Source organism: Tursiops truncatus, chromosome 1 (assembly GCF_011762595.2).
Source record: "Tursiops truncatus isolate mTurTru1 chromosome 1, mTurTru1.mat.Y, whole genome shotgun sequence".
NCBI classification, from domain to species: Eukaryota; Metazoa; Chordata; class Mammalia; order Artiodactyla; family Delphinidae; genus Tursiops; species Tursiops truncatus.
In genome coordinates, this window is record NC_047034.1 from 50,378,872 (window position 1) to 50,401,358 (window position 22,487).

General features: G+C 40.2%; 2 protein-coding genes across 15 annotated transcripts in view; both read right to left on the bottom strand.

Moving 5' to 3' along the window:
- The window catches only part of AXDND1 (axonemal dynein light chain domain containing 1), a 65,746-nt gene extending 63,430 nt beyond the window's left edge, over positions 1–2,316 (bottom strand). For 4 of the 10 annotated variants that reach the window (XM_073803812.1, XM_019918549.3, XM_019918548.3 and 1 more), the window contains exons 1-3: positions 2,184–2,315; positions 1,632–1,821; positions 15–187 (exon numbers count right to left, since the gene is read on the bottom strand). In XM_073803812.1, coding sequence (XP_073659913.1) covers positions 15–187; positions 1,632–1,710 — 252 coding nt within the window. In that variant the 5' untranslated portion in view covers positions 1,711–1,821; positions 2,184–2,315. Of the gene's footprint in view, positions 1–14; positions 188–1,631; positions 1,822–2,183 lie in introns of those variants that run through there. The other 6 variants (XR_004526045.2, XM_073803808.1, XM_019918546.3 and 3 more) reach the window with 4 other exon arrangements.
- An 8,827-nt stretch (positions 2,317–11,143) lies between these two features.
- SOAT1 (sterol O-acyltransferase 1) overlaps positions 11,144–22,487 on the bottom strand; it is a 64,744-nt gene continuing 53,400 nt past the window's right edge. For all 5 annotated transcript variants that reach the window (XM_033854304.2, XM_033854314.2, XM_073803853.1 and 2 more), the window contains 10 exons: positions 22,041–22,323; positions 21,030–21,108; positions 20,389–20,470; positions 19,811–19,856; positions 18,661–18,790; positions 16,960–17,057; positions 15,750–15,848; positions 14,574–14,709; positions 13,821–13,966; positions 11,144–12,296 (listed from right to left, as the gene is read on the bottom strand). In XM_033854304.2, the coding sequence (XP_033710195.1) occupies positions 12,240–12,296; positions 13,821–13,966; positions 14,574–14,709; positions 15,750–15,848; positions 16,960–17,057; positions 18,661–18,790; positions 19,811–19,856; positions 20,389–20,470; positions 21,030–21,108; positions 22,041–22,323 (1,156 nt within the window). In that variant the 3' untranslated portion in view covers positions 11,144–12,239. The remainder of the gene's footprint in view (positions 12,297–13,820; positions 13,967–14,573; positions 14,710–15,749; positions 15,849–16,959; positions 17,058–18,660; positions 18,791–19,810; positions 19,857–20,388; positions 20,471–21,029; positions 21,109–22,040; positions 22,324–22,487) is intronic.

Below are 22,487 nucleotides of genomic sequence, written 5' to 3' on the forward strand. Positions count from 1 at the left end.
ATGTATATACACACCTTTGGGGTTTTAATTTTCTTAGGAGGCAGTAAGTTTTCAGGACAAGGACCAGCATTGGCTGTATAGGTCAGAGAAAGTAGAACTTCCTGAGGGATGAACTCATTCTGAAGGGAAGTAGGAAGGGGTTTCGACGGATCCACCAGACTTTTTTTCTCCCTTAGTTTAGGAAGTCCTAAGAAAATAATGGGAAAGAAAAGCTTACTGTAGTTTTTTTGAGAGTTAATTAGAGATTCCCAGGCTACCTCATCAATCCCATATATATGTTGCTAACAGAGAGAAACATTGCTTCCGGTTGCCAAGAATAGCAGCAATATTTAAAACACTGAAAGTCAACTGGTCAAGAAAAAGGAACTCATATTGTCTGCCCTACTCACACTTACATCAGACATGAGTTCAAAAACTCAGGTACAAAGATGAACCTCCATTATTCCAAATTCAAAGTTGAAAATTAAACTCACTTCGCTTGATCAACTAACCGAGATAGCATGAAGATGATGGGAATGTCTATTTTCCCTTTGATGTGAAAACGACAAAAGAAATCTCCTCTCCTCAAAACTGTCAAATTATTTAGTAATTTTTTCTATATAAGTTCAAAGGTGAAAATTAAATTGGAATATTTATAGAGTGAAAGCTATCTGAGTTGGATTTAAATGTAGACTTGGGATCCTTAGAAATGAAGAGAGTAGAATAATCTGAGCAAATTAGTGCAGTAAAACTCAGTATAAAGAGTGTTCTACTCAGTTTGACTAGGGCAGAGGAGTTATAAAGGTAGGGGAGTAGGCCTAATATAGGAAAAGGTCTCCTATACAGTCAGCAAGGAGGGGTAGGTTGTCAATCTTCTTAAAGAACTCTCAACTAATCTATGCCCCTCACATAGAATGGTTTGTTAATTTCTGTAAGGATGTATCATGCTTTGATCACCATCAAAACCTCTGAAGTTCACATTACCAAAAGTCTATCTCTTGAAAGTTTGGGATGGAGTCAGAATATCGGAGGAAATAAGGAAAAAAAAAAAAGTTAGGTGGGACTTTAGCAGAATATCCCCTAAAAACAAGATGTAGGTGAGTTGGAGGAAGCTTTAACATAATGAGGGGTAGGAATGAGCCTAGCAGATTCTTTTTTTTTTTTTTTTTGGCATGCAGGATCTTAGTTCCCAGACCAGGGATCGAACCCGAGCCCCCTGAAATGGAAGCGCGGAGTCTTAACCACTGGACCGCCAGGGAAGTGACTAGCAGATTCTTATTCCAGTACAGATCTGCATTTAGCTATATATGAATGAAAATCTTATACAAATAATTACTTTCATTCAGAATAATTACTAAAACCTGACACAAATACCCCAAAAAAGTACTGTTTCATACAACCATTGGTATTTAAAATAGGTTGAATTCAGAACAATATAAAACTCATTAGCATTTGAAAAAAATTACAAACACAGTCCTTACGCAGAGCAGTGAAAAATATTATAAAAGGAATGGCTTTTGATTTTATTGAAACAAATGTATTGGAAAAACGAAACTAATTAAAGTATCCTGAAATCTCAAATTAAGGAAAATAGTGAACGTATTGTGATTTCTGACTATGGCCATGATTATTTATGCCTTGAAGAACTTTACCTGTCTCTTCCTTGGATGCAGAGATTTTCACATTTTTGCCCTCAGGTGTTGACGTTGAGGGCGTTTTCGGGAGCGACATAGTAAGCAATGCCTCCTATCACTCTCTAGTAATTTGAAATAGCCCTCCAGAAAGCTAACCTAGAAACAAATCAGCGGCATTACTGGGATTTGGCAGGGCTGCCGCATTGACCTGCAGGAAAGAGAGAGAAAGAGAGAGAGAATGAGAGAGAGAGACCCGTTAACTGTTTATGTTAAAATTGGAGTTTACAATTCATCTAGCATGGGTTTTCTTTGAGGAGACTTCCGGGCTCTAAAGTCCTCTGATGCGACTAAGAAGCCTGTGGGTGGATCAGAGTCTGGGCCCAGGTCGGGAAGTACACGCTCGGCCCACCCCTCCGACCACCGGCACCACCTGAAGGCGCCCCTCGCTCGAGGTCCCGGCCTCCCCACAGGCAGCGCCTGGCGCACGCAGCCCCACCGACTCGCGGTCGGGCAGAGTTCGCACCGTTTCTGCATCAGGAGTGATGGGAAACCGACACTTGCAGCCCATACCTGTAAACTGTGCTTCTCGCCAGACGTCTTGTAGCCGCACCTTTTCCCAAACGCCTGCCTGTCGTCATAGAAACCGAGGACCCCGGGCCTTAGCAACCCTCAATGGCGGCTGCCTTCGGCGGTGCCTGCGGAGGACTGAAACGGCTAAGAAACAGTCTCTCGGGGATCCCCTGTGTTTTAAATCTCAACATAGATTCAACAGCAATGAAAAATAAAAATGTTTAATCGGGCCGTTCTCACGGAGTCAGAAAGTGTCTGGATCCAGGCGCTTCCGCGGCAGGCGGTCGCTCTCCCCCTGCCCCGGGAAGACTTCTTAGGCTTGTGACCAAAGGCGAGGTAGGACTTGAGCAAGTTTCTCGCATCACTCTGTCCCACTTTTTTGTTGTTTCCTCTGTTATTCTAAAAGCCACATTCAGGGGGAAATTGGGTAAACAAAAACTCTGTGTTCCCATCAGTTGAGGCATTATTGCAGAAGCTGCTCCTGTCCTTGGCATTTCCATCGAGTCTTCCTTGGATTATTAAGCACCGCCCGCGCCCCCCTCCCCATCCTACTCTTAACTTTCCGTGCAGGGGGAAGGCATTCCTAGGTCTAGACTTTTTTTGGCTGGAGGCAGGTAAGGAGACTGCACTTCAGGCAGAGCCAACCCAAGTCAAATCGTTGGGTCTTACTGCTTAAAAACCTGTTCTCAGGAAGTAATGGGATAAACACATTAGAACGGAGGAGCTGAGAGCCCGCCTCTTACCACCACCAGGATTAGCCAACCAAACTTGGGTCTGCTCGCCCAAAGCATAGCCTGGTTGTGATGAAGGAAAATAGAGTTTATTGCAAGGTGCTAAGCAAGGAGTATAGGCTCAAAAGACCTGAACTCCCCAGTGGCTTTCAGGGAAGGGTTTTTAAAGGCAGGGTTTTTAAAGGGTTTTTAAAGGAGAGAGTCGCAGGTGCCTGATCAGCTTGTGGACATTTTTCTGATTGATTTCTGGTTGTTGGGGAGATAGCCAGGTGGTATTTCGGGAGGCAACATCATCAGCCTTATGGTTCCAAACGGTCTGGGGTCTGTGTGCTTTTGTTAGCATGCAGTCAACTTCTTCCATTTGGTGGGGGAGTTAGTATATGTAAAAAACTCAAGGATATGGCTCAGAATATTATCTATAGCCTTTGGGTAGGAACTAAGGGCCATTGACTTTTGCTTTATAGCTAAACTATTATTTTACTTGACTGTTTTCCTTTCTTTCTGCATTTTCTCACTTCTCTGAATTTGCTCTTTGGAACTTGGGGAAGGCCTAGGAGGCTGACGCTTTTCTGCAAACAAGAGGCAGGGGATGGCGGTGTGGAGCAGTGTCTTTCCCCCGGAAGGCTTCACAGGGTCCTACTGCTTGGTTTCAGGATCATTTTGTATTAGGATGAAACCTTAATGCCAAGTAATGCTGGTGGATTCCCAGCATCTAGATGCCTCTAGTCTGAAAAATAAATTTCAGGAGGGAAGAAAACTTCTCTTGTTCAGTCATCATATTCCTTAGTACCAAGCATAGTGCCTGGCACAAACACCTTCAATACATGATGTTTGAAAATCAGCTGGACAGTTCTAATGCTTCTGTGTTTATATGCTTAAGTCTCTGGGTTTTGGGAGACTCATAATAGCTCACAGAAATATGAGCAAAGTGTTGAAAACAAAAACAGTACAATCTCTATGCCCCTTTTAATTCTTCTAAACACCTTGGGTATCTAAACATTTTAGCCTTTAGCCCTATATCCCATCATCCTAGGTTTTTTCTAGATTTTCCAAGAATTAAAATACACATAGCACACACATATTTCACCTTAAGGACTGGCAACCATCAAAACAGGTGAGGGGGCAGAAGCAAGGCACAAGCAGGTGGAAGGTAATTTTCCTCCAAAGTTTGTCTTCCTCCCTCCTCACTGGTGTCCTGACTCTACATTAGAGTTTGGAACCATAACCAGGATACTGAACTTCAGAGGTCCCAAAACTCCAGCATCAGTTTATACATGGTTTATCAAGCTTTTACATATTAGAAGAACAAAGTAATTCATCTTTCACATTCTTAAGTTTTAAAAAATCTAAAGTAGGGCATTGATAAGATGGGGATAAGTGAACAGATTCAAGAGATACATAGAAAGTAAAATCTAGGGACTTCCCAGGTGGCGCAGTGCTTAGGAATCCACCTGCCAATGCAGGGGACACGGGTTCGAGCCCCGTCCGGGAAGATCCCACATGCCACCGAGCAACTGAGCCCGTGCGCCACAACTACTGAGCCTGTGCTCTAGAGCCTTTGTGCCACCACTACTGAGGCCCGCGCGCCTGAAGCCTGTGCTCCGCAACAAGAGAAGCCACCGCAATGAGAAGCCCTTGCACTGCAACAAACAGTAGCCCCCGTTCACTGCAACTAGAGAAAGCACGCATGCGGCAACGAAGCCCCAAACACAGCCAAAAAAGAAAGTAAAATCTATAGGATTTGGGAAGTGATTGGATCTATGATGTGAAGAAAAAGACATCAAATGTTACTTCTCATTTTCTATCCTGTGCAATGGTGTGGTGATTACACATACCAGTTCCTGACCAAAGGTCTGGGTTAAAGTTGTAGAAGTATATGAAATATAACTACAAGAAAAGATAACATAAGAACATTACAATAAGACCATAACTATTGAAGAATACAACTGCTACTCTTGGGAAACTCCTCTCATCATTGTGAATTATACACAATGATGAACGCTAAAATGTTGTTAAGATAAAGTATTACTGAGGTCTTTGATGGAAAATACCATAGCAAAATGCAAGCAGATAATAATTTTCCTAAATAGAAAATTTCAAGACATAGTAAAAGTGACACAGTTATAAACAGGGCTAACTGTGCTTCTTGATGTTGGCTGACTTCTGTGGCAGCTTTATACCACTCAGCAGTAGGGTCTTCCAGGGCTTCAGGTGGACAAAACAATATCTCGGAAGAGAGCCAGTCAGTGAAATCACCAAACATACCCTGAACTAGGACCAAACAAACACAGCGTGTGCTTATGCACCAATCTTTACCAACTCATTTCCTAAGTGTGAACAAGGGTGATACACACATCCATGTGTGCTTAAATACAGCACGCAAAGCTCCCTGGAGTCTGAGTGGGAAGTAGGCCAGTATCTGTATTTAACATAACAGAAAAATGAAGGTATCAATCACAAATGTTTAAAAGGAGACGGTGAGAAAGAAACCTGGACACTGCTCAGCAAACACTACCCAGGGGAAGAGTAGTAGGGAAGAGTATTGCTTCCATAAAACAATGGCATCTGTAAAACTGAAATGATGCTTCAGTCTGTCTTAGTTTTTATGTCTTGCAATTCACCGAAGTACCCTCCTTCGGATTTCACCTTATAATAGAGAGACCATTAAGGCGGGAGGGTTAGACCCGCGATAGAGGTTCCTGCTCAGCCATTGGTCGGCGCCACAGGGGGCCCCCTTCAGCCATTGGTCGGTGCCACAGTGGGCCCCTCCCCCAAGCGAGCCAGCGTCAATGGGCGACCCTTAGAGGAGCTGCTAGAGTGGTGGTCGTCAGGTGGAGAGTAAGAGGCAGATTCCAGCCTTCTCCCTGGGGCCCTCCAGCTCCAGCTTCGGGCTCCACAGAGGCCTCACCAGGACCGCCCACTGGCCGGGCCCAGGCCCTGAGGCGGCAGTGAACCTCTCCCCCATCTGTGCCTCTGCAGCCTAATGGCAGCGGCCATCTGCATGGGACACAGCCTGGGGCATCTGGGCCCCACCGTTTGGGCAGCCTGAGGAGCCTGAGGGCCAGCTGGGTCCTGGGCGCCTGGCTCCCTCAGCCATGACAGCTGGGCAGTGTCTGGGGACCTGGCCCTGAGGGAGCCACCAACTGAGATCTGCCTCTTCAGCCAGGCCTGGGCACTGGGAGGACCCAGACTGGGTGCTAGACGAATGCTCCGGGGCACGGTAACCACCCACCCTCCCCGCGCCCCACCTCGCAGGGACTCCCTTCTCTTAGCCAGGCCTGGACCTCGGAGGGCGAAAGTTGAGCCTTGGAACCTTGCCCTTTCCTGTCAGAACAAAGGATAACGTTTATTTGTTATGTCCCTGTAAACCTGTCCCTGTTAAGTCCCACGATGTTACAGGAACATGGTGACCTGACCATGACCGGACCTCAAGAACAAAGGATCTGACACCAAGAAGTTTGCAACAACTAACCATGCCCCTCCCTCATCTTCCCTGTAAAAGGGCTTTGCTGAAAGACTTCAGGGAATTTGGGTTTTTTTTTAAGGCATGAGCCACCCATCTCCCTGCATGGCCCTGCAATAAACCTTTCTCTGTCCCAAACTCCAGCGTTTTGGTGGTGTTTGGCCTCACTGTGCGTCAGGAACACAGTTGCGTTTCGGTAACAACATGGCTGTGCCTTGAGGAAGAAATAGGCTTTTTGTCTGGTTCACAGCCTATCTTCAGTGCGCATCACATGGTGTTGATGCCATCTAGGCAAAAAAAAATCATCTTTCTCATTGTACAGTAAGCTGGGCTTCTGCAAGAGAGTAAATTTAGTGACCATGGCCAACCTGAGTATGCCACCCCAAGTGCAGTTGCTCATGCTACATTTACAAACTGGTGTTCCAGTTCTATAAGTCAGATTCATGAATGCAGTTAACTTGGGTCCAAACACAAGCTCAGCCTAAAAGGACAAGATCCTAAACTTTAGTAAATTCATCAAGGAAAATTGCCACACTGTGGCTTCACCCCCAGTGGCAAAGAACAGTCACTTGGTCCAAGAATCAGGGGCACATCTAATTTCCGAAGGGACTTCCCCCTTCCCACTCCTCTGGCACTGCAGAGGCAGGTGGGTAGAGCCAGACCATGGAGGCTAACTCAGTACTTCTTGGCTGTTATACTATGATATATGCTTCTATGTATAGAATGTTGTGATGTCAAATCCTACTCATAGTAGTTTCCTATTATAAGGAGATTCTTTGGAGGGAATGGAAGCAACGTATCTTGCTTCAAAATTAGTTTTCCCAAGTCTTGTTTGAAAAGGCACACTTCCCAGTCAACAGATTTTCTCTTTTCATTAGAAACCTAAATCCATTTCTACCCACTGGGTAGCGGGGTGGGCAGTACACTTTTAGAAATACCCATTCACAAGTTTTAAAAGGCCAACAGGAAAAGAAGTCAAGCAACAAATAATGACCACAGAAAGAAAGGAGGCTCAAGAACCAGGGTCACTGCTTTTCTTGATGCAAATACAAAATCACAACTGGGCCCCATTATTTCTTTGTAATCTGTAACGTGGCTCCCTCCATTATCCTGAAAAAGAAAATTCTAACAACATTGTAAATCAACTATACTCCAATAAAAATTATTGGCTATATTCAGCATATAAAGCTGTGTGCTATTAAGGTGAAAACCATTTATGAACATGAAACACATAGTTAATATAGGGTTAATATCAAACTTGAGTTACTTTTAAAATGAGACATGGTGTTTTTCCAAATTTATTTACCACATTCTTCACATATGCAATTATTTTGCCCTTTTGTATGTATTCTTTTTAAAGTTTAAAAAATGTTAATGCTAATACAATGTGTGCTAAACAAAGTGATGATACCAGTGATTAGACAAAGATATAGGGGGTGGGGGAGGAGGAATTGTAATTCAGGAAAAGAGCAAACAAGAACGAATTAGAAAAAACATCGTTAATTACAGGATAACCCTTATAACAACTTCAGATTCCCGGGACTTTTCTGCAGCTCTTAAAACACTATGGGTTTAATGCACATGCTGGAAAGGTACCAACACATGAAGGAAGCTGCCTTACTGGCCCCAATGGCAGAGCCTTGGCTAGGGTTTCAGCTCTCTTCCCACCCAAGTGGCATGTTTGCACATGGGAATTCAAACTGTATCCCTAAGAGAAGAGAAATACACCTACCATCTCCTTAAGACAAACTAAAAGAACACCACAAAGCATGGTGAAGTATCTGCTAGCATAAAGGCTAGAAGAAAGCATTTAGAAAAAGAGTACGGAGACAGTTTTAGATTTTTTAAAAAACTGCATAACTTCTGAAATTAAGCCTTTATTTTTCTCAAATCCAAATTAGCTATTTAAAAGTCTTTATACTTCACAAGAAAAGAAGGAAACTTTATTAAGGGTTTTACAGATTGTACAGCTTTCCTACTAACCTAAAGCTTATGAATTTTATCAGTATCTACCGATTTTCACACTGGACATTAAATTCAGGGTGGGGAAAAGCACGGGTGGACCAAGTAAGGACTCCTCTCCACTGCAACCAGAGTAGCTGTATTCTACCTCCTTCATAAACTGGCTTCCAACACTCTGTGACCTGATAGAGACTTTAGTGATGTTAGAAACTAATCAAATACTTACATAAGCTTCACTAACAATATTCATTTTATTCCTCAAAACATTTACGTCCCAGTTCCCTCCATTTCTGAGCCATAATCATAAAGCCTAGAGATAAGATATGTGAAAGAATGTCCAAGGCAGGTCTTTCTTTGGTAGTAAATATATATACACACACACATATATAACTATTATATAAATTACATGAAATTTTGCATCAGCAAGCAAGTCATTGAACTATCTTCCATTAAGAAATTCATTCTGCCTTCCAAGACTAGAAGCATCCTTACACTGGCAGAAGTAAGGCCTCATTAGCTTCCGTCCTCTCCATAATTTCTAAAACTTAAGTATAAAGTATACACACTAGTTCTAAACACGATTTAATACTTAGGTAAAAGCATTTCTTTTCAGAAGCTTGCCACTCTACCCTAATGCTAAACAGATAAATCTGAAAGTATCAATAATTTTGGAGAGCTGGAAACAAGAATGCTTTTAGCAATCCTGTTAAATTCTTACCAATTCTATTATGTGAGAGCCTGTATCTATCAAGGTGCAAAGCCAATTCACCATCAGCCTGAGAGTCTATTTAAAAGTATATATTCTTGGGAGTGTGCAGCATTTGAAACACCCTCCCGCCATCCCAGGTCTTTTTTTAAGGATTCCAATGAAATAATAGTAAGGATTTAGGTTTGGAATTTATGGAGAGTAAGAAAATAACGAGGCCCTATTTCTGCCTGGGCTAGTGGTTTGCAGCAACCGAATGAGGTAGTTATTAATCCCCATTTTACAGATGAGGAAAACTGTGGCTCTGATAAATTAAGCAACTTTGGGTGCCACTGCTAGTAAGTATGGGGCTATCTTAATCACAAGGCTGTGCATGGACTTTTTTCACCACACCAGTGGTTTTCAAACTGGGTATTTGGGGGTAAGAGGAAATGGATATAACCAAACAAGGGCTCCAGCCCTGCATCCCTGTCTCAACCAGAAGCAGCATGATTTACATGCTGGGCTTAAGCCTAACAATTTTTTTTAAAGGTTTCGAAAGTAACATGTATAAATTACTATACCACACCAGGCCACCTGCTTACTACATCTATGTTAGTTCATCTCCGTTATTTTCCTCCAAAGAAAACAATGAACTTTACTCAAAATTACTTATGACCGCACAAAACAAAAATATTTTTGCATAAAAGACTTCAACAATTCATGCTATGTAGCCCACATGACCAACTTCTAAAACATAAATGTTGTTAGGTTTCCTATAAAGACTTCAGGATTCAATTTTTCAGGTAAGTATAATTTTTAAACTATGATAAAAACTGCCTATACTAAATGAATTACTTCTACAACATAATCTGTGTATGCAAATATAGAATACTTACTTTACACACTTGTACTTTCTTAACCTGCAAATATCATCCACTTTCACCCTGTAACTATTGAAAATGGAAAAAACATTTCCACTACTCCTTTTGCTTCCAAATGTTGTGGTTACCGAGAGGGGTAAAAGCAGCCTCAATTTTCTAATTAAGCTCTAACATGAGGAAGCAACTTTACCTAGGCAATTGCAGTAATTAATCCACCAAAAACAAACAAAAAACCCCTCCATTTTTCCTCACTACCCAGAATTGAGAATAAGAGCTTCTAACAAATTTATGACAAAGTTAGAGATATTAGTTGTTCTCTTAGATAACACACCCAAACTAATGATTACTATCATTAATACTTTATAGGAAAGAAATTTTAAACTCATTACTTTTCTTTTTTTTAAAAAAATTATTTATTTATTATTTTATTTTGGGCTGCATTGGGTCTTTGTTGCCGTGTGCGGGCTTTCTCTAGTTGCGGCAAGCGGGGGCTCCTCTTGGCTGTGGTGTGCGGGCTTCTCACTGTGGTGGCTTTTCTTGTTGTGGAGCACAGGCTCTAGGTGTGCGTAGTTGTGGCACACGGGCTTCAGTAGTTGTGGCACACGGACTCAGTAGTTGTGGCTCTGGGCTCTAGAGAGCAGGCTCAGTAGTTGTGGTGCATGGGCTTAGTTGCTCCGCAGCATGTGGGATCTTCCTGGACAAGGGCTCGAACCCGTGTCCCCTGCATTGGCAGGTGGAGTCTTAACCACTGCGCCACGAGGGAAGTTCTGGAATACCCTTTTAAAAATAACCTTCTTTGAGGTACACTTTTGTCTGTTGAGGTTGGATTTGCCCAAACTCAACTGGACCAAAGGTATGGGAAACTTAGCTGAGACCTTGCGGTATAAATTAAGTTGTGACTATTAAGAAACTTTACTTACCTTCTTGTGAGATTCAAACTAACTTTTTGAAAACAATTTGAAAAAGATTTCTCAAAACTTTCTGGATAGCAGTAGGGCTGCTAGAATACCAAGATAGTTTCTCAAGTTGGCTGCTTCTCAAATTTTGGGTAATTCATAAGCCTCCCTTCTTTGGGTTGAACCTACATGGTCTTCAAAAACCCTTCCAAAGCTCAGTCTTTACCAACATAATCATGTGTCATTCAAACAACCAAAATAATTCCTACACACCACACTGTATTAGCTATAGGCATCTGATAACATGGAGCATCACATAATAAAGTACATTTTCTTGAAAATGATCACCTATTAATTTATTGCAACTAAAGTACACTACCATTAGAAGTATAATAATTGAAAAAAAAGTATAATAATTGAGCAAATGCAGAAGCCAGCTTCTGTATCTTTAATATTCCCTTTAATATTAATGGTGGTGATTAATACTTATGTAACAGACTTACTAGTCTGAAAAATAATTCATGTCAGTATTTATTAGATAAAATAACTGTACCAAAGATTACTTCTAAATAACTTCAAAGAAGTTATTACCTGAAAGTTTAAACAACAAAAGTTATCTTCCACGTAAGTTCCACAATAAAATAATTTAAACACATTATTGACTCTGCAAGTTCTTTTAAAAATTACTTTAGAAATTAAAAGAGGAAATATTTTTCTTTGTCCTGTGCCACTTCTTTTTCCCTTCCTACTTCTGTCCCCTTCAATATATAATATTATGGATGCAAACTCAAGAATTCAAGGTGAAAGGGATAATTTTGCTTCACAGATATCACGACCTACACTGTATAGCAAAAACAAGATAAAAATAGAACTGAACTTTAAAAAAAAAATACAAATTAGGATATATAACAAGATTATCTTTGGAAAAATAGATATTTTCTCTTTACTAGAAATAGCAAAACATTCCACATTATTTTCTTTCCCAATTGCATGGTTAATGAGCATACATTCCAACAATGCACATGAAAAAATTTCTAAGCCAGGGGTACTTAAATGATTTCTTCATCAATGTTTTGGCTAATTCAGTGGCCAAGAAAGCATGATGTTTAGTCTCAAATTAGATGCAATCAAGAAACAAAACAGAATTTCTGATGTTTAAGCTGATATGACCCAGCAAAAATCTGTCATTATATCAGCTACAAGTCTCCCTTCTCCCAAAAAGGAAAAAATTAAGAACTGCTTAAAAGTGTACAAGCTTCCAGGAAACTTCTAACAGCTCAGCTTCAGGTGACCTAGTAATGGAGTGAGCCATCTGTAAAGCCTGGAGTGGTCCAAATAACACAGATAACTTCAGTAACGGCTGGAAACAGATGCTGGCCCCAAATCAGGTAGAATACCCAATCTTCAGTCAAGGAAGGAAACAAAGTCCAAGCTTCTAAAACACATAACGACAAGTCCAGGAACGTGGCCGGATGTAATCCAGAAATGTGGGCTTTAAGGGGAAAAAAAAGAATGGAAGAGTAGTTTATTTGTGTGCACTGTACGTATGAGATATGGGGTAGATAGGGGGTGTTGATGTTACACATGGCACGTCTCTAAAATGCCTCCCAGCATTTCAGTAACCTTCAAGCTATAAGCAGCTCACTAATTCAAAAGATGTTCATCATTTTTATCTATAGCACAGATATACTTGATTTAGAAGCTTTACATGAAGCTAAGTCCAGTAAACTCTACACAACTGCATGGACTCCTGACCAAATTCTAAAGAGGCACTACCTTTTTTCTGTATCTTGCATTTTGTTTTAGCACAGTCCTATTTTTAGTAGCCCTAAATCTAAATGGTGGTAGGTTAAGGATGATAATATACACAAATTACTATAATACAAAGCTTAAATTACTGAATTATCTAAACGAGGAACAGATGAAATACTATGAAAGTTCAGAAATAGAAAAGAGACTAGAGCAGGAATTTTAAAAAGCTTCATGGGGACTTCCCTGGTGGTGCAGTGGTTAAGACTCCACGCAGGAGGCCTGGGTTCGATCCCTGGTCAGGGAACTAGATCTCACATGCATGCCGCAACTAAGAGTTCGCATGCCACAAGCAAGGAGCCCATGTGCCACAACTAAGGAGCCGGCGAGCCGCAACTAAGACCCAGTGCAACCAAGCAACCAACCAACCAAATAAATAAATAAATAAGCTTCATGGACGACACTGCATCCTAATCAGATCTTGATAAAATCTGACAGGTGAAATCTGAGTGCAAAGAGCAGAGTGACCAGAGACAGAGTCCAGAGTCCAGAGCAGTTAGTTCAAATGCCCAAAGGGGACTCATAGGAAATAAGGAGGGGATGCGAGGGCAGCATAGCAAAATCAGGGTGGACAGAAGCTTTGGGAGAGAAACTGATTAATTTGATTGTAAACATCTTCAGTTATAGGTATCCGTGAGAAATATCCAAGCAGATGTATCAAGAAGCCCCCCACCCCAAATATTTGGGAGTTTTCTACAAGCAGCTGAAAACTAAAGCTCTAAGAATGAGACTCTTACAAAATTACAAACAAGAAAAATACAACAAAAAAAGGGAAATGGGCTCCTAGGCATATGAGTCTAGCTGGACATTTTTATAGAGTTTATTACTTCGGGAAGGAAGAGGTAAAAGATGCATATTTGGGGGTGGGGGTGGATACACATGCCACTGGGAAAACCTTGGAGAAGACCTACATTTTCAGGGCACAGGAAGAATATTAGAAGGAGCTAAAGAAAAATCAGATAAAGAGAAAAAAAAAGAGAGAGAGAACCAAGAACTAGGAGAGTTCAATGGGAAGAAAACCAAAGAAAAGAAAAAGTTCAAGGACAGTGCAGTAAGATAAGTTACTGCTTTTACTCCACATTTCCCTCCCCTTAACATTAATTTATCACCATCTCCACTACTCCCTTCCCCTTAACACTGCCCACCAACCCTCACAATCAGGGGACAAATAGGTTACTTCACCACTCCAGCCTGATCGATGACTCACATTTTTCAAGGGGCAGTGCTGACGTGCATACCACTCTTGAGAATAAAAGCACAGGAGGACTCCATTGCCCGCGAAAAGGGAAGTCCACATCAGAACATTCCAAATTGGCCTTTTCCGACTATCATTGGCAATGAAGTTGAAAGCCACTGAAGTTAGGAAAACAACAAAAAATATATATAGTCATCAAAACAAAATCTACCAGGAGATGAGGGGCCTCAGATATCTGCTACAATCATTTAGTTATCATAAACAGCATCAACTGTGTATATACACGTTCTATGCTGGCCATTGGTCCCATAAGTACAAATGAAGCTTCACTGTTTAAATTTATTAATCAGTGATTATCTGGAAAGCAATCAGTATTCAGAACAGGTGAAAACATATTTCATGGACGCATTCCTATTCTAACTTGTCCCTCTCCACCGCACCCAAAAAAGGGTTAGTTTTTTTTCAGAGAGTGAACACTGAACAGAGTTTAAGAATGGCGAGGTTGTTTATAGTTTTTATGAGCTACCAAGTCAGTGTTATCAACAGTCTTCAAGAGCTTATTTAGTTCATTTCTCTACATCAAAGTGTAAGCATCCTGCAACAGAGTTGTACATAATTACTCAAAATTAATGTTCTTACCATCTGATAAACAAACATTGCCTTGAAATGGTATTACTATCTAGTTTTCTACTTTGATTTTATATTTTATTTTCTAAATTTCTTTTAGCATAATACTCAGTACTCAGGAGATGCCAAGATACTTACTTCCAAAGAACATGAAGAGCACGAAAAGCACTGGATAGAAAAAGTTCAAGCAAACAGCCAAGGCATATTCGTGCACTACAGCAGATACAGCAAAGACAGCTAACATGGCAGCTGACTTGAACTTCTTTGTGAAAAACTAGGGTAAAAGGAAAATATTAGAGGCAATTTTCAGAAAGTAAGTAATTAAACATGAAGTACATAAGACTTATAATTAACACACACTAAAGGCACCTATTATATTCATATTTGATTTTCTAAGTCTACTTGGAGTAATCCAATGTACTAAAATAATGACAAAAACATCTATGCTTAAAAATCCTTACTTTACTAAATGACGTATTTTCAAAACCATTAATGTTGAAAGATCGAGCATATTTTCAAAAACATTAATAACTTATATTTGTAACTCACTATGGTTGACAAAACATAGTTTTCATTGCTAAATGGACACATCAAATCTAGAGTAGCATTGTACAGTAGATTGGGCAGGTACCATTTTTACAGGTAACAAAACTAAGATTTAGAAACAAGGGACTTGCCTCCATAAGTCAAATTACGTTTATAAATGAAAGAACATTCAAATACTGTGCTATTTGCACCACAACACACTGTCATTTAACCAAATAGTGCCCTTATTTAAAAATTCAAACCTGCAATCCAGAGATACCAACGTTAATCAACCATGAGACTCAAGACTACGTTTCTTCAGTCTAAATAAAGTGATGCTCTAAAGAATGTCTCAAAGACATATATTAATAATCTATATCGGAGAGCTGTAAATCCGAACATAGGTGGTTTCTCCACTTCTAACAAAGGAAGAAAAACAAAAAAACAAATGGAAAAAGCTAGGGGAGATTATTTGCTGGCAATGAGACTCCAACAAAATGATCCATTACTGGTGGATCATTTCAACTTCTCCAAACGCCTGCACGCATTCTTACTTTGTAGTCATGTAAAATCAAAATCCAGAGCAAAAACATGGTCTTAGTCCTAGTAACTGTAGATACTGGTCTCTAAGCAGTGCTATTCAAAGCAGAAGGTTTCTTAAGACATTAACGGCTCACAAGAGCATTGAAGACAACTAAGTATAACTTCCTCCAGCTGCACAATAGTAATACTTTCTGGAAAAGAATCTCCATTTCTTAAACAACATTAACTAAATCTCGCTGCTTTTACCCAGAGAAAGTCCTTGTAAGCGTAGTAATATAGCCAGTCATGGACCACCACATTCCAGGTCCTGTAATAGTTAGAGTATGATGTGGAGTTCCACCAGTCCTAAGGAAAAAAGCAAAGGTATACATATACACAGAACCAAAGCAAAACCTACTCCCAGGGAATATACACACATAATATAACACCTAGAGTGTGTTATGATAAATTGTTAGTCCATACACTGATGTCAGAAAAATCTTCAAAGGCATTTTGGTTATTAGTGTTCAATGTGACATTAATCCTAGTTCTATGGATGATTAAGTTCCCAGGTTCACTATCTCTTTATCACACAAGTTATGATGGAAGATACACAACATAATCATTAAATCTAATGTTCATCTAAATAACAATCAGTAAATCCCCCTTACCTTGCTAAAACACAATGAGAGAATTCTAAGGTCACACAGACTTAGATAGGGTGATAACCCTCAGGAGCAGTTTGCTGGTATCATAGAGAGCAAAATTTAAGTTGTACCACGAGTGAGATGGTGGCTACCTCCAAGTCCTGGTGCTCCTTTATATATATCCTGTTTCTTACTCTAAGATCAGACCAATGGAATAAGACATAAAATTTGCAACACACACTCGCTGCTTCTTTGAGAAAGGAGGGGTAGGCTTGGAGTGTTGCCAAAACATGAACAGACAAAATTCTAGAGGGCTTCAGGTGGGATTACAGAACACTGTGAACCACTCTGCCTCTACTCTACAACTTAATTCCAACTTTGGACGTGTAAGAATACTATCTGAAGCAGAATTAATGCCTTTCAAAGTAAAGGAGGGAAAAGTTACTTCCTTCATGAACTGTTCAACAATCTTAAATAGAATAATTTGCTGAGATCACTCCTACAGCACCAGACAGCCGATTTCAAATGAATAAAAAGTCAGCAAAGTCTCAGAATGCCCTCTGGACACCTGCTTTCCCACTGTAATCACCAATACAGGATCCAGCAGGAACCAAATGCGGTACTAAGGGAGATTTAGAGGTAGAAGACAAGACAAGACTACGTCACTTAAATCAGTAATAGAATTTCAGACTTAATAGTGGTAAAACCTGTGGAAGAAAACGATTTCACAACATTTATGTTAAAAAGCTAGTAGCTAACAATGCTCAAATACTTAACAACGAGTACACAAATAAAATGTGAAAAGGAAGATGAGTGCAAGTACACATTACCTTATAAAACATCCTGTCACCAAAGCGTAACATCTCAGCAAAGGCATTGAGCCAGCAGTGCAAAAAGGCAAAAAAACTAAGGAACAGTATCAGCACAGCTAAAAATAAGATGAACAATATTAAGACTCTTTCCAAACAGCTCACATACCAATCAGTTAATTATATGTCGTCATTTGCTTAGCTGGAATTATTTTGTAAAATAAAAGCTATTACTCCAGCTTACCCATTCCAGAAATGATACAGTGTATTTTGAAAGTTAATTATTTTAACCTAATAAAGAAATAACTTTCTTCCAAGTGGGTTTTATAGACAAAAATGACCCAGCCTGTTTTTAATGGAAATGCCTAGATGTATGGCTTAACTTGGTGGTAAAAGCCCTTTAAAATCTGGCCGTGTATTCCTCTAAACCAGCTGTGTAAAACTGGGAGAGATTTTGCCCCCAGGAGATGGCTGGCAATTCTGGAGACATTTTTGGTTATCACAATTCAAGAAGCGGGGCTTGTGCTATGATATCCAGTTGTTAGAGGCCAGGATGTGGCTAATATCCTACAATGCACGTGACAGCCCCCCAAAGAAAGAATTATCCAACCCAAAATGTCAATAGTGACAAGGTTAACTTATCTCTGCCTCTACTCCCAATGTAGCAAACATCGTCCGCAACTGAACTTCTGCCATTCCAAAATACTCCATGCCTTTGAATCCACCCCACTACCTGGAAGCAACTTTCCACCACCCCTCTGCCCGGCAAATGCCTATTTATTTTTCAATACCCAATGTTAAATGTCATCTCCACTATGAGACAAAGTTCAACAGCACCTTAGTATATTATATATTACACTATATTTTGAAATACCCATTTACATGCCCATCCTTTTCATTCACTTGTTTTTTCAAAAAATATTAGCCTACTATGTATAAGACAATGTAGGAGAGACTATGACTGGCTATAAGATACAATGCTTAAGCTTATGGAATTTGCAGCTTAGTGAGGAAGACACACATATGTAACACATATCCCATCAGAGGGACAGATAAAATAATTTATTGGAGTAAATCTTGAGGGGCAATCAGGGAGGATTACTAGCAGATGTCTGGGAGAGAGGGAGAGGAAGAAAGAACGTGATGGCAGAAAACAATACCAACATATAATGGGTAGAGGAAAGAGAAAAGAGTAAGTAAAGGAAACTGTAAATATAACTAAACTGCAAGCTTCCAGAGAATAAAGAGTATGTATGTCTGGTTCACTGCTATGTATGGTATGGCCAGAAAGACAGGAGCATAAGTGGCAAGACAGACTTCAAAATGTGGTCAACAGCACCCAATGCTTCATGGAGATCAAACGGAATAAGGGCTAAGCCAACTACTGGAGGAGATTAGAGATTTTAATAAAGGCCATTTCAATGGCCTGGTCAGATTAGGAGCAAGATTACAGTGAATAGTGAACGGGAAGATAAAGCATGAATACAGACTATCCACAGTCAGAGAAAGCAAAACTTGAGTGAAAGAAGACAAATGGAAAGATTGGCCAGGGACTGGAAGGATGCTTCACCTGTCAGATAGATGGAAAGAGGTTAAAGATGGGTATAGATGCATAGATGGGTTTATAGCGAAAAGCAGGTAAATCAAACGTGCTCACATGCAATGGCTTTCTATTTTCCTTGCAACTTTATGAACAGCCAAATTAACCAGTACCCATGTTACCTGGCAAGATGGAGTTAAATATACATAAGACCAGAACACGAGCGCTGAAGGGCTCCTGTTTGATATTCCGAAACAAGGGGGTGCAGAGCCTTTCAAAGACGTAGTACACATAAAAAAAGCAACCAAAAACCTGGAACACAACAAAGATAATTATAATAAAGATAGCTTGATCAGGAACGATAAAAAGTGATTTTTTTCCTTCAAAAGAACATATAGATGTGACCTGTAAACTAACGTTTACACATATATTCCATTTAACACTAGTATATAAGATTGCCGAACTGTAATCCTTCAGAGATAGTACTCAAGCCTAATTTCTACCATACCTATTCCCAACCCTTTACCAGATGGCATTTTTAAAAGATCAGACTCTGGAATCTCTTTTTCCTGCTACATGAAACTCATAACAAAAGAACCTATTTCATAAATGGGTATTTGATTGACACAAGATTTTAAAATGGGATCTTCTGGGATTTATGATTCTGATAAGGGGTTGAGGGAGTGTCATAACACATCCACACAGATATACATCCAAAAATAAAATAAAAAACAGAATGGGAGGGGGAATTTAATGTAGATGCATACTGAAGTAACCAGATGAAATTATTTTTACTTAAAAAAAAATTTTTTTTAATTGTAGAAAATTAGTTTTGATGTATTGGCAAAGCAAACACCATTTACTGAACTGGGAATAGTTTAAAGACTTCAGTAAGAGTTCTAGGGCTTCCCTCGTGGTGCAGTGGTTGAGGATCTGCCTGCCAATGAAGGGGACACGGGTTCGAGCCCTGGTCTGGGAAGATCCCACATGCTGCGATCCCACTACATCCCTAGTAGCAACTAGGCCCATGAGCCACAACTACTGAGCCTGCGCGTCTGGAGCCTGTGCTCCGCAACAAGAGAGGCCGCGATAGTGAGACGCCCGCACATCGGGATGAAAAAGCGGCCCCCGCTCGCCGCAACTAGAGAAAGCCCTCGCACAGAAACGAAGACCCAACACAGCCAAAAATAAATAATAAATAAATTTTTAAAAAAAAGAGTTCTAGAGCTCCCAGGAGACATGAATTAAACAACACTTTAAATATATTTATTATTATATTCAAATCCCCATCTCCCACCAGCCAACAAACCATAAGCACACAAAAAAATTTACCTGTGCAAACTGCATAGCCACATAACCCCATCTTACAGTGGGAGTCCTAAAACGGAAGAAACAAAATTACTTTCTAAATAAAGTAAATAAATGAACTTTTAAAAAGGTCCTCACGGTATCTTCCCACACAGAATATCTTTTTTTTCTTTTCTGTTATTTTTTTGCGGTACGCGGGCCTCTCACTGCTGTGGCCTCTCCCGTTGGGGAGCACAGGCTCCGGACGCGCAGGCTCAGCGGCCATGGCTCACGGGCCTAGCCGCTCCGCGGCATGTGGGATCTTTCCAGACCGGGGCACGAACCCATGTCCCCTGCATCAGCAGGTGGACTCTCAACCACTGCGCCACCAGGGAAGCCCCCAGAACATCATTTTTGACATAGGAAATACTTGTACAATTCTGTCAAGAATGACTGAAATAAAATCAGATTGCTAGAATCACGATTTGGGGTTTCCCATGCCAGCAAGAAAATTAAAACCCATTCCAACTGCTCTGTAGCCCTACATGAACTGGTCTACCTACCCCACCTCCTTCCTGGCACACTCCTGGTGCTACCCCATTTCTGCTTCATAATGCCATTACCTGGGATAGTTGTCACGGTAGATGAGGGTAGGAGCAAATAAGAAGTACAAGTACTGGTTGACTGTGGGTACTGGAACAGTGCCTGGAAAAGGAAAACTATGCTTAGACTGGAGGCTCTTCAATTTCTTTCAGCAAAACTGAAAGAGGAAAATAAGCACAGAATAGGGAAGACAAAAAGCTACCTCTCCTTAGCTCATGTTGTTTCTTCCTGCTCTCCCAAAATGATGACTTCTTATTCCTAAATTAATTGAATATTACCAATCCCTCTAAACTAAGTTACTCCTGTGACTTAGACATAACTTCTAGAGTGTGAAGCAGCAATTCAAGAAAAGTAAGCACATGGGGTGTAATGACTCTATTAACATTCTATACAAATAACGCAGAAGTTGCAAGAGTCTAATGATCAATGTTTTAAATTTGGGGAACCAAAGGTAAAACAGGGACAATCAGGAAACAGTGAGAAGGTCTTTCAGATCATATATACATTTTTTTCCTCCCTTCCCAACAGGTTTCTTTTTTTTTTTTGGATCCTTGTATTTAAAATCAAACATAAATGTCTACAGAATGTAATATGCCATCCCAGTAAACACCAAAGGTTGAAATACCCTGTGAATAATCCTTTGACTTATGGAATTACATACTTGATTTCTCCTTGGCTGAATTGAGTACCCGAGGCACATTCTCTCTGACAAATGAGTGGGCCTTCATTATCAAACGAATCTACAAAGCAGGGGGGGGAAAAGATGAATTTTCTTTCACTGTCTTGTCTCTTATAAGCAACCACAGAACAGCACTAGATTATAAACAAAGAACTTAATTTTGTATATACCAACTCAAACTCACTTTTATGGACTAAAACAAATGAAAAACAAACTCTAAAGAGAGACATGTTATTACTCAAATTATTTTGCAACTAACAGCACCATCTGTTACAGGTATATTACAAATTAAGAAATTAAAAGCCTGTTCAAAGAAAGTCTCCTGAAAGGGTCCTTGCCATCAGTCAAAAAGAGCATTACAGACAGCCAAACCGAGCATTACAGATAGCCAATAAAAGTCAGAAAATTCTGAAGGGCGTACAAACAAAATAAATCTTTTAGATGGCTATATGACAAAACAATGAATCTGACACTTCAAAAGTAGAGTTTTTAATTACAAAAATATTTTATACTTTAGATGGCTTCTACAAAAAGTGTTCGAGAACAAAATTTGAATTCATCCAGAACAGTTCAGTGTAATTTATTTCAATTATCAAGAATCAGATAACACTGAAGGTAGAACGAATTTTAAAAGACAAGGTGATGGAGCTTCCCTAGTGGCGCAGTGGTTGAGAGTCTGCCTGCCGATGCAGGGGACACGGATTCATGCCCTGGTCCGGGAAGATCCCACATGCCGTGGAGTGGCTGGGCCCGTGAGCCATGGCCACTGAGCCTGCGCGTCCGGAGCCTGTGCTCCGCAACGGGAGAGGCCCGCATACCGCAAAAAAAAAAAAAAAAAAAAGACAAGATGATGTAGTTTAACACTTTAATTTTATAGATAATAGCACAAAGAACCAGATATGAAAATTTATCCAACTAATACAACAAAAAATAACAATTATTATTATTATTAACTAAGCATAGCATTGTACTGAGCAACACTCAAAACCTTACCTGTTCGAGTATAACAATGAATCGGGAAGCTGGTGGTAGTGTATACACTAATACAACATAAAGTGGTCCCAAACCTAGAACTCCAATCTGGAAGACCACAAAAAGGAAGCAATGCAAGACAGAATGGACTACTGGATGAGAACTCCTGTGATAGCCTCTGGCCCAGCGTTGAAACAGGAAATAGGGAACTGTAAGTGTACATAAGAACATGGTGCACCACGTCCACATAGCAACAGTAAGTTTGCCAAAAGCGTAAGACATGAGATTGAACTCAAGCACTAGCCTGGGGGAAAAAAGCACAGAGAAAGAACACATAAGTGGATTTTTAATAAGCACTGACTTATAAAATTAAAAACTTTCAGACCCAAAACTTTCAACTTTAGGAGACACAACAACGCTAATACACAGAAGTCATGGATGTAACACATGTGCTCCTAAGCCTCAGCT